The sequence below is a fragment of the Muntiacus reevesi genome, chromosome 3, assembly GCF_963930625.1.
Source record: "Muntiacus reevesi chromosome 3, mMunRee1.1, whole genome shotgun sequence".
NCBI lineage: Eukaryota > Metazoa > Chordata > Mammalia > Artiodactyla > Cervidae > Muntiacus > Muntiacus reevesi.
The window spans coordinates 268,031,855-268,047,402 of NC_089251.1; the positions used below are offsets into that span (position 1 = coordinate 268,031,855).

At 41.9% G+C, this 15,548-nt stretch overlaps 1 protein-coding gene, 1 non-coding gene and 1 pseudogene across 7 annotated transcripts in view; 2 read left to right on the plus strand and 1 right to left on the minus strand.

Annotated features, from left to right (window-relative positions):
- Nucleotides 1-229: 229 nt before the first annotated feature.
- LOC136165708 (U6 spliceosomal RNA) lies at nt 230-333 on the minus strand. Its single transcript, XR_010662708.1, has one exon. It is a non-coding gene; the product is annotated as a U6 spliceosomal RNA (small nuclear RNA).
- A 2,800-nt stretch (nt 334-3,133) lies between these two features.
- The window catches only part of HERC2 (HECT and RLD domain containing E3 ubiquitin protein ligase 2), a 242,569-nt gene continuing 230,154 nt past the window's right edge, over nt 3,134-15,548 (plus strand). For 4 of the 6 annotated variants that reach the window (XM_065932015.1, XM_065932017.1, XM_065932019.1 and 1 more), the window contains exons 1-2: nt 3,137-3,463; nt 4,263-4,363. In XM_065932015.1, the coding sequence (XP_065788087.1) occupies nt 4,292-4,363 (72 nt within the window). In that variant the 5' untranslated portion in view covers nt 3,137-3,463; nt 4,263-4,291. Of the gene's footprint in view, nt 3,464-4,262; nt 4,364-15,548 lie in introns of all 6 variants that reach the window. The other 2 variants (XM_065932016.1, XM_065932020.1) reach the window with 2 other exon arrangements.
- On the plus strand, nt 5,776-6,123 carry LOC136163539 (guanine nucleotide-binding protein G(I)/G(S)/G(O) subunit gamma-5 pseudogene; annotated as a pseudogene).

Consider the following 15,548-nt stretch of genomic DNA (forward strand, 5'->3'; position numbering starts at 1 on the left):
GGTTCCCTTTTCTCCACACCCTCTCCAGCATTTATTGCTTGTAGACTTTTGGATAGCAGCCAACCTGACTGGCGTGTAATGGTACCTCACTGAGGTTTTGATTTGCATTTCTCTGATAATGAGTGATGTTTAGCATCTTTTCATGTGTTTGTTTGCCATCTGTATGTCTTCTTTGGAGAAATGTCTGTTTAGTTCTTTGGCCCATTTTTTGATTGGGTCATTTATTTTTAAAAATATGGAATGCTTCACGACTTTGCTTATCATCCTTGCTCAGGGGCCATGCTAATCTCTATATCGTTCCATTTTGAGTATATGTGCTGCTGAAGTGAGCATGCAGGCAGGTTTTCATAAGTGTTCATTATCAGGTTGAGTTCTCTTTCTAGTTTGCTGAGTTTTTATAATGAGATGCTGGATTTTGTCAAAAGCTTTTTTTTTTTTTTGCTGTTGAGATCATCTCATGGTGAATTACACTTAGATTTGGATGGTAAATCAATCTTTAACTCTTGGGATAAATTCCATTTAGTTAAGCTGTGCTATTATTTCTCTATGTTGGTGGAATCCATTTGCAAAAAGTTGTCTAAAATTTTTTGCATCTAGTAATATGCTTCCATGTTGGTCTTTTAAGTTTTCTTGTAATGCCTTTTTCTGGTTTTGTCATTCGGATAATGTTAGGCTTATATAATGAAAATGTTTATTACTCCTCAATTTTTTGGAAGAGCTTGTGTTACTTCTTTATTAAATATTTAGTAGAACCAAAATCCACCAATGAAATAATTTGGTCCTAGAGGTTTCTTTTTTGGAAGATCTTTTTAAATGTGAATTTTATTTAATAGGTATAGTCCTATTCAGGTTATCTATTTCTTTTTGAGTGAGTATAGTAGTGTACAACTTTCATGGAATTAACCAATTTCATATAAATTGTCAAATTTGTATGTATACAATTGTTTCAGGTACAGGGAACCCCTTTTCAAAAAGTTCATTTTACTCCACATTGCTTTTATGAAAAAACCTATATTACTACCCATTTTTGCTAACCAAAAGAAATTCCAAAGAGAATTTTTGCTTTTATGAAGAAGAGGCAGAGTGAAAATAGCGTTTAACATTTGTTTTGCTTGTGAGCTGCTACAGAGGTAGACTGCACCCCAAGCAGCAAATGGCACTATGGAGTTCCTTCCCTGGGAACTAAATTCAGCATCTCAGCTTCAAGCACTGTAAGTTTGGATTGCGTCTGTGAGTATCTGAGCTTTGCGGTGTAGTCTCAGTAGCTGTAGCCCATCAGGCTTCTCTGTCCATGGGATTTTCCCCGCAAGAATACTGGAGTGGGTTGCCATTTCCTCCTCCAGGGTATCTTCCCAATCCAGAAATTGAAACTGAGTTTCCTGCGTCTCCTGATGTACAGTAAAGGGACTGAGTTACATACATATATACGCACTCTTTTTCACATTCTTTCCCATTATGGTTTATCACATGGCCTGTATCTTTTAATGATTTGGAGTTAATTACATTATGGTTTGACTGTGTGGATCACAATAAATTGTGGAAAATTCTGAAAGAGATGGACATACCAGACCACCTGACCTGCCTCTTGAGAAATCTATATGCAGGTCAGGAAGCAACAGTTAGAACTGCACCTGGAACAACAGACTGGTTCCAAACAGGAAAAGGAGTAGTCAAGGCTGTATATTGTCACCTGGCTTATTTCACTTATATGCAGAGTACATCATGAGAAATGCTGGGCTGGATGAAGCACAAGCTGGAATCAAGATTGCCAGGAGAAATATCAGTAACCTCAGATACGAAGATGACACCACCCTTATGGCAGAAAGTGAAGAGGAACTAAAAAGCCTCTTGATGAAAGTGAAAGAGGAGACTGAAAAAGTTGGTTTAAAGCTCAACATTTAGAAAACTAAGATCATGGCATCTGGTCCCATCACTTCATGGTAAATAGATGGGGAAACAGTGGAAACAGTGTCAGACTTTATTTTTTGGGGCTCCAAAATCACTGCGGATGGTGACTGCAGCCATGAAATTAAGAGACGCTCCCTCCTTGGAAGGAAAGTTATGACCAACCTAGACAGCATATTAAAAAGCAGAGACATTACTTTGCCAACAAAGGTTCGTCTAGTCAAGGCTATGGTTTTTCCAGTGGTCATATATGGATGTGAGCGTTGGACTCTGAAGAAAGCTGAGCGCCGAAGAATTGATGCTTTTGAACTGTGGTGTTGGAGAAGACTCTTGAGAGTCCCTTGGACTGCAAGGAGATCCAACCAGTCCATTCTGAAGGAGATCAGTCCTGGGTGTTTATTGGAAGGACTGACGCTGAAGCTGAAACTCCAATACTTTGGTCACCTCATGCGAAGAGTTGACTCATTGGAAAAGACCCTGATGCTGGGAGGGACTGGGAGCAGGAGGAGAAGGGGACGACAGAGGATGAGATGGCTAGATGGCATCACCGACTCGATGGACATGAGTGTGAGTAAACTCCGGGAGCTGGTGATGGACAGGGAGGCCTGGCGTGCTGCGATTCATGGGGTCGAAGGAGTCAGACACGACTGAGCGATTGAACTGACTGACTGACCTTACGATCTGAGAACATACTTTACATAAATTTATTTTGCACTTCTTAAGAATTAGTTTTTCAGCTACTGGTTGTGGAACTAAAAGCTCTCGCTTCCTTTTCCGATTCTCTTGTCACCAGCTACTCCACGTATTCTGCTCAGGGTTTCAGCAGCATTCAGTCGACAAGCAGGAAGAGGCTCTTGCAGACCCCAGTCAGTCTCATTTTCAGCCTCAGCGCCAGTCCAGGCCGCACGTTCCTGTACTAGTCTGGAGTCTTAGACGTCCACCACATTGGAAGGCTTTCTGACAGCGCAGGGCGAAGTCCGGGTTAGGAGCGCGTGCGTGTGTGCGTGCATACGGCGGAAATCCCGCCTCTCGGCGTCTAGGGTTGGCCCTGACCGCAGAGGGTGCGCTTAAGGAAGAGACCAGCAGGATAGAAGGAAACTGGAGAATCGGGAGGAGGGGCGAGGTGGACCCTATTTCTCAATGGCTGGGTCCGCGGAGACGCCTCAATGCAATTGGCTGAGCGTCGTGGGCCTTAGCCGTCGACCCGCCCCTCCGGCCGCAAGAGACGCCGGGATCGCAAGCACCGGCGGAGCCAGTGGCGGCTGCTCTGTGTTAGCACGCGCGGGAGCTAGGCGGCTGCGGGGCTGTGCCGTACGGTCTTCGTGTTCCGGGTGGCGGGGGTGCGGCGAGGGCGGCCGGCCGCTGGTGCGGTGCGGGCCGGGGTCGGGCCAAGCCGGGCCACGGCGGGCGTTGGCACAGCCGCTGGGCCCGGGCCTGCGCTGACCGCCTTCGGCGCGCGTCTCAGGCTGTCTTTCATTTCCAAGTGATTATTGTTTTGGATTTTTCTGCAGACGTGAATTTTGATTAATTTATTTCACGCATCAGTTGCTGGTCTGAGGTAAAGCGGATAATGCATGCTGGTGTCATTTGTCCAGGAGACACGGGGTTCCTGCAGTTTGTGTGTTAATCTTTTGAATTTAAGGGAAGGAAATGACATTGTGATTTGGTCTCAGTGACCGTCCATTCTCAAGGTCTTGCCCATGTAGTATAGACGCGGGCGAACCCCGTCTGTGAGTGTCTTAGCTGGACTCGAAGTAGGCTTTTTCCTCCCTCCCTCCCTCTTTCTCCCTCCTCCTCTCACTCCCCTCTCCCCAGCTCTCCTCCTCTCCCTTTCTGTTCTTTTTGCTGCATTAAACCTTGTGGAAGGGACTTTGTAGCATTCTGAGGAGGTTTAGGTCTTCAATATCTCTGTTTTACTTGCAGGTTTTTAAAAAAATTTTTAGTGGTGTATAATTGATTTATGGTGGTGTTTCTGTTAGTTTCAGTGTACACAAAGTGAATCAGGCATATACATATGTGCAGTCTTTTTTAGATTCTTTTCCCATACAGGCCATTACAGTGTTGAGTAGAGTTCCCTGTGCTCTTATTAATTGTTATTTTATATGTACTACTCAATCCCAATCTCCCAATTTATCACCCCTGCCCCCTCATAAGTTTATTTTCTACACCTATAACTCTATTTTGGTTCTGTAGATAAGTTCATTTGTAGCTTTATTTAAGATTACACATATAAGCAATATATGATATTTGTCTTCCTCTGACTTCACTCAGCATCAGAATCTCTAGGTCCATCTATGTTGCTGCAAATGGCATTGTTTTGTTCTTTTTTATGGCTGAATAATATTCCTTGCTTGCAGGTTTCGAGACTGGGAGGAACTCAGGAAAGATGCCTTCTGAGTCTTTTTGTTTGGCTGCTCAGGCTCGACTTGACTCCAAATGGTTGAAAACAGATATACAGGTGGGGTTTTGACAACCTTTTTTCTCTTGTGTTCCTACCTACATAGTTACATTTCTGGTTAACCCTTTCTTAAGGTTATATAAGGGCATGCTGCCGTATTAGAGAAGCAGGTTTATTTTCTATAACTCAAAATGTACTTTTTATTCTTTTCATAGAGTGTGTATAGCTACATTTTAATTACAGTTATTTATAAATGCACGAAACGAGATAAAGTTATACAAAAATTTTTTATTTTTTTTTAAGAGGTCTGTATCATTCTTAGCCATACCTTGGTGACAGATTAGTGATACTTTTTGAGATGTTCAGTTAATTATGTGGTAGAGAAGTGACATACAGAAACTCAGCTCATTTTTATGGGATTCTGTGTTTGTGTTTCTGGAGAGACGAGTTCAGTTGAGCTGTTTGTTTTTATTTGTCACTATTCTTAAAAGGAGTGCTTAGATTTTTGTATCAAAAGCATGTGAAAACAAAATGTTCACCATAGATATCCTAATATTATTTTTTAAGATAATTGCAAACTTACTGAGAAATTACCAATAAACAGTAATGGTAATGTTTCTGTAGTCTGTTTTTTATCCCATTAGTTTTGTTTGCAAATGGAAAAACTGCTTTTGTAACTTGCTATTGCCCTCAGAAATTGCTGAAATAATTTTGCAGTGTATTTGTGTTCTTTCTCTCTTCCCTGACGTTAACTATTTTAAGTATTTCTCAAGTAATCTTAACCTTGTTTAAATGCAGTCTTATGAACTGTATGATGCAAGTCATGTATACTGTAAGCAATTGATCTTAGACACTTGAAGTGAAGCATTATTACCCCTCTTAAGTTTTTTTTTTTTAATATTTATTTATTTATTTGACTGCCCTGGGTCTTAGTTGTGGTATTTGGGACTTTTAGTTGCGGCATGTTAACTCTTTAGTTCCAACGTGTGGGATCTAGTTCTCTTACCAGGGATCAGACCAGGGCCCCCTGCATTGGGAGTGCAGAGTCTCAGACACCGGACCTCCAAGGAAGTCCCTAAATTTTTTTTAAGTGTCGAGTATTAGTTGGTGGCAGAGCTAAATGTTAAGAACTGTGTTGTGGATGATGGAACTGTTATTAATGGCATAATTTTAGATAAGAAAATCAAGAAGAATTGGGTTAAGAATTGGCATAGTAGTAACTTTTTTTCCCCAGCAGGATTGGGGGAGGTGAGGGATGAATAATTTTTTATTTATGACATCCAGACAAATTGACTTGAAGAATTGTCTTTATATAAAACTTAATTCAAGTAAAGAACTTTACCTCATGAAGTTTCTTTTTTGTTAGCAATCATAATCGAATAACTGCTTAATATGAATTTTAGCATCTTGATCTAAAATGAGTTTAGAGACCTGCTGACGGCCCGCGGATCTGCCATCCTTTTGACTGCGCCATGTCTGGTTCATCCAGAGTCGCGGCTATGAAAAAGTGGTTCAACAGCTCCGGGAGGCCGGGCTCAATCAGGTGAAGGTTTCCCGGCAGCTGCAGATTTGAAACAGTTCTGTCTGCAGAATGCTCAGCATGACCCTCTGCTGACTGGAGTATCTTCAAGTACAAATCCCTTCAGGCCCCAGAAAGTCTGTTCCTTTTTGTAGTAAGATGAATCTTGACAAGGTTTTCCAAACCACTTTTCATAAACCAGTGAATATTCAAAGGAAAGCCAAATTTGAAGCCTGTACTAAAGCCTCTCTGTAACGTGCTATACTATACAAACTTCTACTTTTGTCAGTCCTTAATGTCTACCTCTGAATTTTCTGTTTCACAAGGGTAATTTTTTTATATACACTGATGGCAGCATACAATAAAATACTTAGTATAAAAAAAATGAGTTTAATGTTGAGTTGAGTGCCAGTGATGAGTCAGGCAAATATACATGTTAAAAAAAATACCACTTATACCTTCAAGTGCTTGCCATTTTACTTTTGACTTATTTAGTGTAATATAAAGTGTTTGGTGCTTCTTAGACGTTTGAGTACTATACAAAAGTCTTCCAAACTCCTAGGAATAAGTGATAAGACTTAGGTTTTGGATTGTGCATCAGAGGCGAAATGTGGTATGGTTATTGAAGCTGTGAGAAAAATGTGAAAATATTGTGAAAAAAGTGATTGCTGATCTTGGTTTTATACAATTTTTCCAGTGTTGCTTATTAAGTGTGAGGAATGAATGTTGTTTTACCCTAAGGAATTTGAAAAGACCCTGATGCTGGGAAAGATTGAAGGCGGGAGGAGAAGGGGACGACAGAGGATGAGATGGTTGGATGGCATCATTGACTCAATGGACATGGGTTTGAGTAAACTCTGGCAGTTGGTGAAGGACAGGGAGGCTTGGCATGCTGTGGTTCGTGGGGTCGCAGAGTCGGACACGACTGAGCGACCGAACTGAACTGAACTGAAGGAATAACTTAGATGTAGTTTACTCTTTGGAATCCTTCCTGAAGACACGTGCTGTGAATGCAGGCCTTATGCTGACAGGTTTTACCCTTATCTAGTTGGGGGTGTCTCTTCCACCTGGAGTGAGAAGTGTCCCATTCCTTAGGTAGGGCTTTTGTATCGGGAACAGGATTGATACCAGGTTAATGAATAGTGTGTGGGGTAGAAACATGTTTTTTAGTCATAAGCTTTAGCAAATATATTTTCTGTGGCTATTTTTATTTGAAATGCCCTTGAGGTTTTTAGCGATTTTTGAAAGGAAAAGTTTTTGGAGACTGAAAAGTTTTAATATGTATATATTATTGAGGATATAGACACTAATCCTAGACTTTCTCCATCAGAGATATTTAGATGCCTCAAGCCTGGGGCCTTGCAACCAGTGGAGTGCCCGTTACGTGGCAGGCATGTATCTGGTTTTTACACATATGATGCTTCTTGTTTCTTCAATTCTCTTTCCTGGTTGTTGTGTGCAGTTCCGTTGTCATAGATTCCTCCACAATTCTCTTGAGGAAGCAACAAAAAAGAGAGCTCAGAAGTGTTTGTTACATTTGTTACATAATCACTGCTATTACCATTTGTATATTTACAGTAAAATCCTGTCTGTTGTGATTGGTAGTTTTTTTGGTGAACCAAAAAGTCAATTAAGGGAAAGAACTGTAAAAATAGTACATAGAATCAAAGAGTCAATTAAGGGAAAGAACTGTAAAAATAGTACATAATCCCTTAAAAACATTTTATTTTTGAAAGATATATGCATACTTATCTTCTAGTCTTGATGTAAGGTTAAAGGTGTGTCTTGAAGCATGGGGTCAGGAATGGCATTATCCTGCTCTTTTTTGCATAAGCTGTACTCCATGATTCTCCTCCAGTTTCTGTTTTTGGTTCTTTGAAGTGAAACATGAAATTAGATATGTGTGAAGCAATTTTTAAAACTTTTTATTTTGAAAGATTAATAGACTCACAGGAAGTTGTAAATGAAGTAGAGGGACTGTATACTGTCATCCAGACCCCCTCAGTGTTACAGTCTTAGGTAACTTTAGTACAGTGCTAAAACCAGGACACTAACATTCGTGTAATGCGTGCCTAGTTCTGTGCCGTTTTATCATCTGTGTCTCTTTATGTAGCCGTCAAAATTGAGATCCAGAAGTGCTCCATCTCCCTCCTGCTGTCCCTCTGTATGCACCCTTCCTCTGCCATCTCTGACCCCTGGCAAGCCCTACTTTGTTCTCCATCTCCAGAATTTTGTCATTTTGAGAATGTGATGTGGTATGTGACCTTGTGAAATTAGCTTTGTTCATTCGGTATAATGCTTTTGAGGCCCATCAAAGTTGTTAGGTATATCAGTAATTCAACTCAGATTAAAATTTTCTTTTCTTCTAATCATCAATTTAAAATGATTCCGCATAAAAATTAGCTTTTAAAATGAAACTCATCACTTTATGCTTGGAAGTACCAGTAGATTAAAAAATGTAAACATGAACATCTTGGTAAATTCTAACCTTAGGTTTTTCAGTTGACAGATGATATGTAGAAATAATGTTGTAGGGGCTTCCCTGGTGCTCTAGTGGTTAAGACTGTGCTTCCAATGCAGAGGTCATGGGTTCAATCCCTGGTTGGGGAACTAAGGTCCCACATGCCATATGGCTTGGCCAAATTAAAAAAAGAATGTTGTAAATACGAGGTATTTGCTTGATCGAAAGGTAAGTTACTAGATTTTCATAATGACTTTTTGTATTTACTTTCATTTCTGTAGAATTGGTAGCATTGCTCATTTTTTTATTCATGAGTTTGGTTATTTGTGTCTTTTCTGTATTTTGGATATATTTTGTCAGGTTTATATATTTAATTAGTCTTTTTTTAAAGAACTAACTTGTAGCTTTGGGTCTTGGAAAAGACTAATAATAATTATAAAGGAAAAAAATGAGTTTATTATCAGACTTGACAACAAGGCCTTAAGTAGAAGAAAACTGAGTAACATATTTAAGGCACCTAAGAAAAGAAAATGTGAGCCAAGGATTTTATGGTCCAGCAAAACTATTTTTCAGGTAAAAAAGGACACAAACTTATCAGTGAGCAGGAGCTCAGAAGATATTGTTTCCATGAGTCCTTCCTGAGGAAGTGAAGAGAGACTAAAGATGTTTAGATGAGTGAATGACTGTAGATTAACATGAAGCCTGGTGGTTGGTGTCAGACCTATAGTTATGGATAGAACCCAGAGTAAATGAGTTTTATTGAGGAGGGAACATGGCATGTAACAGTTGTATGCTTAGACATAGTGGATTAGACTAGAACTCTTCTGCAGTGTCTAATCTAGTTAATCCTGTGCATTGAAGTTTTTACTTTAGATTCTCTATTTTTCATCTCTAGAGGTTCCATTCCAGTCCTGATTTCTGTCTTCCATTTTACTTGTCATCATGTTCATATTTTCCTCTGTCAGTATATGAAACATCTCTATGGTGGAGCTTTTAACATTCTTGTCTGCTAATTCCATCACCCCTGTTGTTTCTTTGTTTATTTCGAGTGATTATTGCTCTGGTTATGGGATATGTTTGCATGCTTGTTAATTTTTTTTATTGAATGTAGTACTTTGTAAATAAATATGTTATTCTGTGCTAGATTTTGTTTTATTCTCTTGAAGAGCTGTAGTTTTGTCTAATATGCTTGTAAATTACTCAGAATCAATTTGGTTTTTTCAAAGATTGAGCCTAAGGTTGGTTTGGGCTGGTCTAGCACAGCCTTTAATCTTGGGCTAATTTATCTGCCTCATTAAGGCAATGTCCTTCTTAGGACTCTGTCTAATGCTTGGTGTGTTGGGAGGTCTTTCTGTTGTGGTTGGTGGAAACAGGCTTTTCCTAGACCGTGACTATTTATTGGGGTTCTGCCTGCTCTTTTTTAGTGCTGCTTTGCCCATTCTTGGTGGTGTTCTCAAGCCATACCCAGATCAGTACCCAGCTAGAGTCTCAAGGAGGCTCCTCTGTCCAGCTCCAGAAATCATTCTCTCTGCAGCCAACTTCTCTCCTGTATTCTTGTCATTTTGACCTGCTTATGGGCAATCTGCTCCTCCTTTCAGCAAGACTTCTGGGTTCTGTTTGGGTTCCTCTTTCCTGTGCTGCAGTCTGGAAGCTGCTTCTGGGCATTAAGCTTGGGCTCTTGCTTCATTGTTGCCCTTCACGGGAATCACAGATCACACTGGATCTTTTGCCCAGTGTTGGAAAACAGTTGTTTGATATATTCGGTCTGACTTTCTACCAGAGATGTAATTACTAAAGAAGTTACTTCTTCACAGGTGGGAGAACAGGCCTTCCCAATCTGATCTCATTCATCGGCGTTTTAATTTTAGGTTTGCATTTTTTGTTTTACAGTCTCCACATTTTTGTATGACTGCATTTCATTGAGGTGTAGTTACATTCAGTAAAACGCTTGTGTTTTAAAGACTTCCTTATTCATTGTTTGACAGGCCTGGCCCCTTGTTGCTGTGCGCGTGCCTTCTCTGGTCGCAGCGAGCAGGGCTGCTCTTGGTTACAGCGCATGGGCTTCTCGTCGTGGTGACTGCTTGTTGCAGGCACAGGCTCTGGTTCTGCGGGCTCAGTGGCTGTGGTACATGGGCTTGGTTGCTTCATGACACGTGGGGTCTTCCTTGAGCAGGGATCGAGCGGATTGAACCCATGTCCCATGCATTGGCAGGTGGGTTCTTAACCACCGGACCACCGGGAAAACCCTAAAATGCATTTGTTGTAATGTTTAGTTTGAAGTGTTTTGGAAGTTTGCTTAACTGGCACATTAGGGACTTTTCTGTAGTTTCTAGTTCTCTGTTGAAATTGTTAATGATCTTCTAATTGCCTGGACACATCAAACCTTGTGCAACCTTTTTTGATTCCTCCACTGCATCTTCCTTTCCCTCTGGATTGATTCCCCAGCATGCCTGTGGGCCACCCTTCTCTTCCTGGACTTAGATGTAATGTCACACAACAGGGTGTAGATTTTGGCTTCCCAGCTACCTGCCATGGAGCTGTGGGTGACAGTCTGGAAAGTGGGGGAGAGCAGAAGCTCATTCTCCATGAGGTGAACATTCTCCACTTGGTAAAGAGAGGTAAGGCAACTGGCTGTTCTAATCTCTCCCTCCCCACTTCCTTCCCCTCTTTGGCTGGTTCTGTGGTTTCTTCTTGCAGACTTTAGTAGAGAGCCCCACTGCCTAGTGAATGTGCCTGCAGCACATTTTGGAGTGGGCACTAGTGCAGTAAAATAGGAGTCTGCAAACTTGTTCTGTAAAGGCCCAGATTGTAAGTATTTCTGTGGGCCATATGTTGTCTGTACCAACTGCTCACCTCTGCTGTTGTCATGGGGAAGTAGCTACAGATAGTACATAAAACAAGTGTGTAGTGGTAGGCCCCAGAAACTTTATGGATACTGAAATTTGAATGTCGGATTTTCATGTGTCATGAAATACATTTTTCTTCTCTTGATTGTTTCAACCACTGAGACATGTAAAAGCCACTCTTAGCTTGAGGGGTAAGAATCATAAAGTCAGATTGTGGGCCACATTTGGCCTCTGAGCTGGGCCTTAATTTGCTGACTTCTGTAATAACTTGCTATGTCCCTTCATTGCTCTGGGCTGGTACCTTCCAGGGAACACTGCTTTAGTCCATTACTTAGGCTTTCCTTTTTAGGGCAAAGTCTATGTCTGTGTTTCTGTTTTCTGGATCTACTCTTGATTTGTTTATGCTGACTTCCATTTTTATTTATTTTTTTTCATTTTTTTAGTTATGTAGTCTTATCTTACCCAGTATTATTTTTGAGTTCTAGGTATTGTATGTGAAAAATTGTTGTGGTCATTTGAGGCCCTGGATAATGACCTCTTCTCTAGAGAGAATCTGTCAAGCTAGGGACACTAGTGACTCCAGGTTACTGTTGAGCAGTATGGAGCTGTGATGATTCAGAGCGAGGCTCCTGCCACTCTGCTTGCACTTTACCTGTGCTTCTGTGTCTGTGGCCCTTGGAGGTTCTGGTCAAGGTATGGCATGCTTACAGGCTTCTCCCCTGTGAGGACCAGGGCTCCATCCTTCTCAACAGCTCTGCTGAGCTCTGCTTGGTCTCAGCTCTGCTTGCAGAATTGGCAGGTGCCTCGGGAGGCAGTCTTCAGCCCCTTGGGCTGTTCTTCTCTCCCGAGTCTTAGGTTTGCTTTTCCTTGCTGCCTGGATATCTTCAAACAGATATACTTTATGTTTCCTTGTGACTTTTCCAGAATTTGTTTCTTTCTAGAATTTGTTGTTCTTAAATTTTTTTTGAAATTGATAGGTTATACTGTGTTCAACAGGTGTTTAGAAGGTATTTTTCTGCAAGGCTAAGAAAAAAGCTAGATATCTTTGTAGTCATCTGCAAATATTTGAACAGATCACATTTCAGAAATATTTTAAAGATAGGAAAAATAAATATCTAAACTATAAGTTAATCAAAGTGCCAGTTATTTCATTGGCACATTCTATTTTGAATTATATTGCATAATCACACAGTTCTGAAGTGATCATGTTAATAGATACCTTAAAGAACCTCCTGCCCAATTCTGTTTGGTTTTCAAGTATTGTAGCCCCTCCAGTGGCTCCCCCAGGCCTCCTTACTGCACCTGTTGGTTCATGCTGATGAGAAGAAAACAAGCTGGAGAGTTTGGCCTCTTCCCCCAAACTCTGATGACCTTGGTGATCTTGGTCAGGTAATTGAACTGCTAAGTTTTAGTTACTGTCCCTCAAAACTGGCCCTGTTACTACTGCCTGCCTTGTTGGCTTCTTTTCAGAATGAAAATGCTTTTACCTGTTATATGTAAGAGCAAATTGGCAAAGGGTCCTCAGAATGAATAATACTAATTAGAGGTATCTGGATTCTTTATGAAAAAAGTTAAAACTTAAGAACTATATTGTTACCTTTGGAAACGTTTTTGTAAATTAGCTGCTGATAAGGTCAGGATATTTCTTTTTAAATTTATTTTTGGTTGTGCTGGATCTTCACCGCTGCTCGGACTTTTCTCTAGTTGTGGCAAGTGGGAACTGCTCTCTGGTTGGGGTGTGTGGGCATCTCGTTGTGGTGGCTTCTCTTGTTTCGGAGCACAGGCTGTCAATACACTCAGTAGCTGCTGCTTCTGGGCTCGAGAGCACAGTCTGAGCAGTTGTGGTGCATGGGGTTGGTTGCTCCACATGCTGTCGGGTCTTCCTGGGTCAGGGATTAAACCCATGTCTCCTGTATGAGGATTCTTTACCACTGAGCCAGCAAGGAAGCCCTGAAACAAGCTATTTATAGACTGTTGTACAAGTACCCTTAAACTGACAAATTTAAGTGAGCTGTATTGCTTGTGGATGCTGTTTCTCCAGTGCCATGATGGTTTCCCAGTTTTTTTCTCCTTGGGATCCTGTGCTTTCCTCCCCGTGCCTTCGAATGCTCTCCCAGGGGCTTTGTCTCTGCCTTCCACAGTCCAGCTCTTTCAAGCCCTCCTCCGGGGAAGCTTGCTTTGTTGCCTTAGCAGAGTTCCTCCTTCCTTGAATCCTTCCAGATGCCTGAATCACTGTGGTTTGCATGGTGGTTACTTGCGTTCATGTCCCCGGCTCCTAGGACGCTTTTACAGCAGTGTCCCTCCAGACACCCAATTTCTGCTTTCCACACAGCTTCTGCCCTACCCCCATCCTTCCCAGCACTACTAAAGCGTTGAGAGAAAGAAAAGACGATATGATGATTCTTGTCTTCCTGTAAACTGGGCTCCTCGGCCTATTCTGTGGTAACTGTATCACCCCAGCCACCCTTGGATAGTCCTCGTGGGCAGTCAGGGCTGAGGACCCTCCCTCCTTGGGTGTGGGCATCTTCTCCAGGTCTGCAGCCCATTTGCTGGTGACTTCCAGGTTTGGATCTCTAGCCCTGAACCCTCTGCTAAGATTGAATTTGTGTTTGCAGTATATGTGTGTGTGTGTGTGTGTTTATGTGTACGCATATGTGTGTGCACGGGGAGAGGCTCTCCATGTTTATGTTCAGTAGTTGGTGCAAATCTCAGTGGTCAAAGCTGAGCTAATCCTCTCATTTTGATTCTGTTCTCTACCTTGTTTTTCACATCTTATCTGACCCGTTTGATCTGAAGTGTCTTAAATGCTCGTTTTGTCTTGACTTAGGCTCCCATGCTGTTTTCTCTGTCTTTGGTTTCTTCCTCTGTCCTTGCCCACTGCTCTGACACTGCGTTCTGACTGGATGTGTGGTGATTTACTTACTGGAGCCCCGAAGGTGGCATGTGACTGCCTGAGCGCAGCACGCCTGGACTGCTGAGACTGGCCTTTGTCTGATTCCCAGCCTGTGTGTGGCCACGTGGGCTGGCCTGAGCCCAGGGACAGGTCTTGGGTGCCTCCTCTTACCCAGCTCAGCAGAGGAGCCAGACCTTTCCATCCTGTTAGAACAGCAGGGGCCCTCAATGTTTGTGGCTCACGTTTTAGGAAGTATTTACTTCTCCCTCTGCCAGTTAATACTTTCGCCAACAGTCATACGTTTTGGTCTTAAGTATGTTTATGGCAGTTGTCTCATGAACAAATATGAGTGCTGAGAGAAGGTTGTTGCTTGTCTGAGAACTAAGTCCCTTTGCAAATTGGTTTTCTGTTGCTCTGTAACAAGTCACTGACCAGAAAATGTATCAACTTAAAACAGCTCCCTGTACTCTCTCATTTTCTCTGTGAGTCAGGAGCCCAGCCATGGCTTAGCTGGGTCTTCTGCTTCAAGGACTCACAGGCTGCAGTCAGGGTGCTGACCAGTTTGCATTCTCATCTAGGGTTTTTCTGGCGTCCTTGTTGGCAGAATTCAGTTTTTGGTACTGTGGGACTGAGCTGTGGGCTCCTAGGAGACACTCGTCTCCACAGGCAGCTCATGGCAGTGGCTGTGGAGAGCGTCTCTTTTGGACGGTCCCATCCTCTTAAGGGCTTTTACTTCACATGACCCTCGGAGAATCTTCCTTTTGATTGACTAGAAATCAGCTGATGTGAGACCTTAATTATATATGAGAAATTCTTTCACCTTTGCCACAGAAGGAAACAAAACCTACTCCAGGTGTGGTGTCCTGTCCTATATTCAGAGGTCCTGCCCAAACTCTGAGAGAGGATTACACAGGATGTGTGTGCGTCAGGGGGTGAGAATCTTCAGGCCATCTTAGATTTGCCTACTATACATTGCTTGGGTAAAACTGAGATGCTTAAAACAATTACTTGTACAGTTTAGGAAGGAGAGAATTGATAAGGCTTAGGGGAGATGTCTTGAAAATCTAGAAGAATTGTGTACTAAGATTGCTCAGAAAGTGCCCTTCAGTTCTTGGTGAGTCTGGAAATAGTGAATGCTTCATGAGAGTGGTGTACGCGGGATTGATGACAAGAAACGAGCTAGTGGACTTGTGAGCAAAGAAAAGGCCCTGGCCTTCCACTGAAAGATGGGCAAACAGATGTGTTTGTTTCAGTGTAAAGTGTCTTGTCTGTCTGAGAGGAGGGTTTCTGCTGTACCTGCAGTTTTCAGAATGGATGCTTTCTCTGGGTGTTCACTGTGCCCCAACCCTTGGGCCATGAGTGCTTACTCTGGGAGACCTTTTCTGACTCCCAAATGTGGACAGCCAAGAGCACTTTTTGTGAGAATGTTATTTTGTCTTTGAATATCAGTATGGACTCATGTTTTTATTTACTATTTAAGTCTAAAATAGTTGTTATATATTTTGCTGTTCAAAATTATTCTTAAT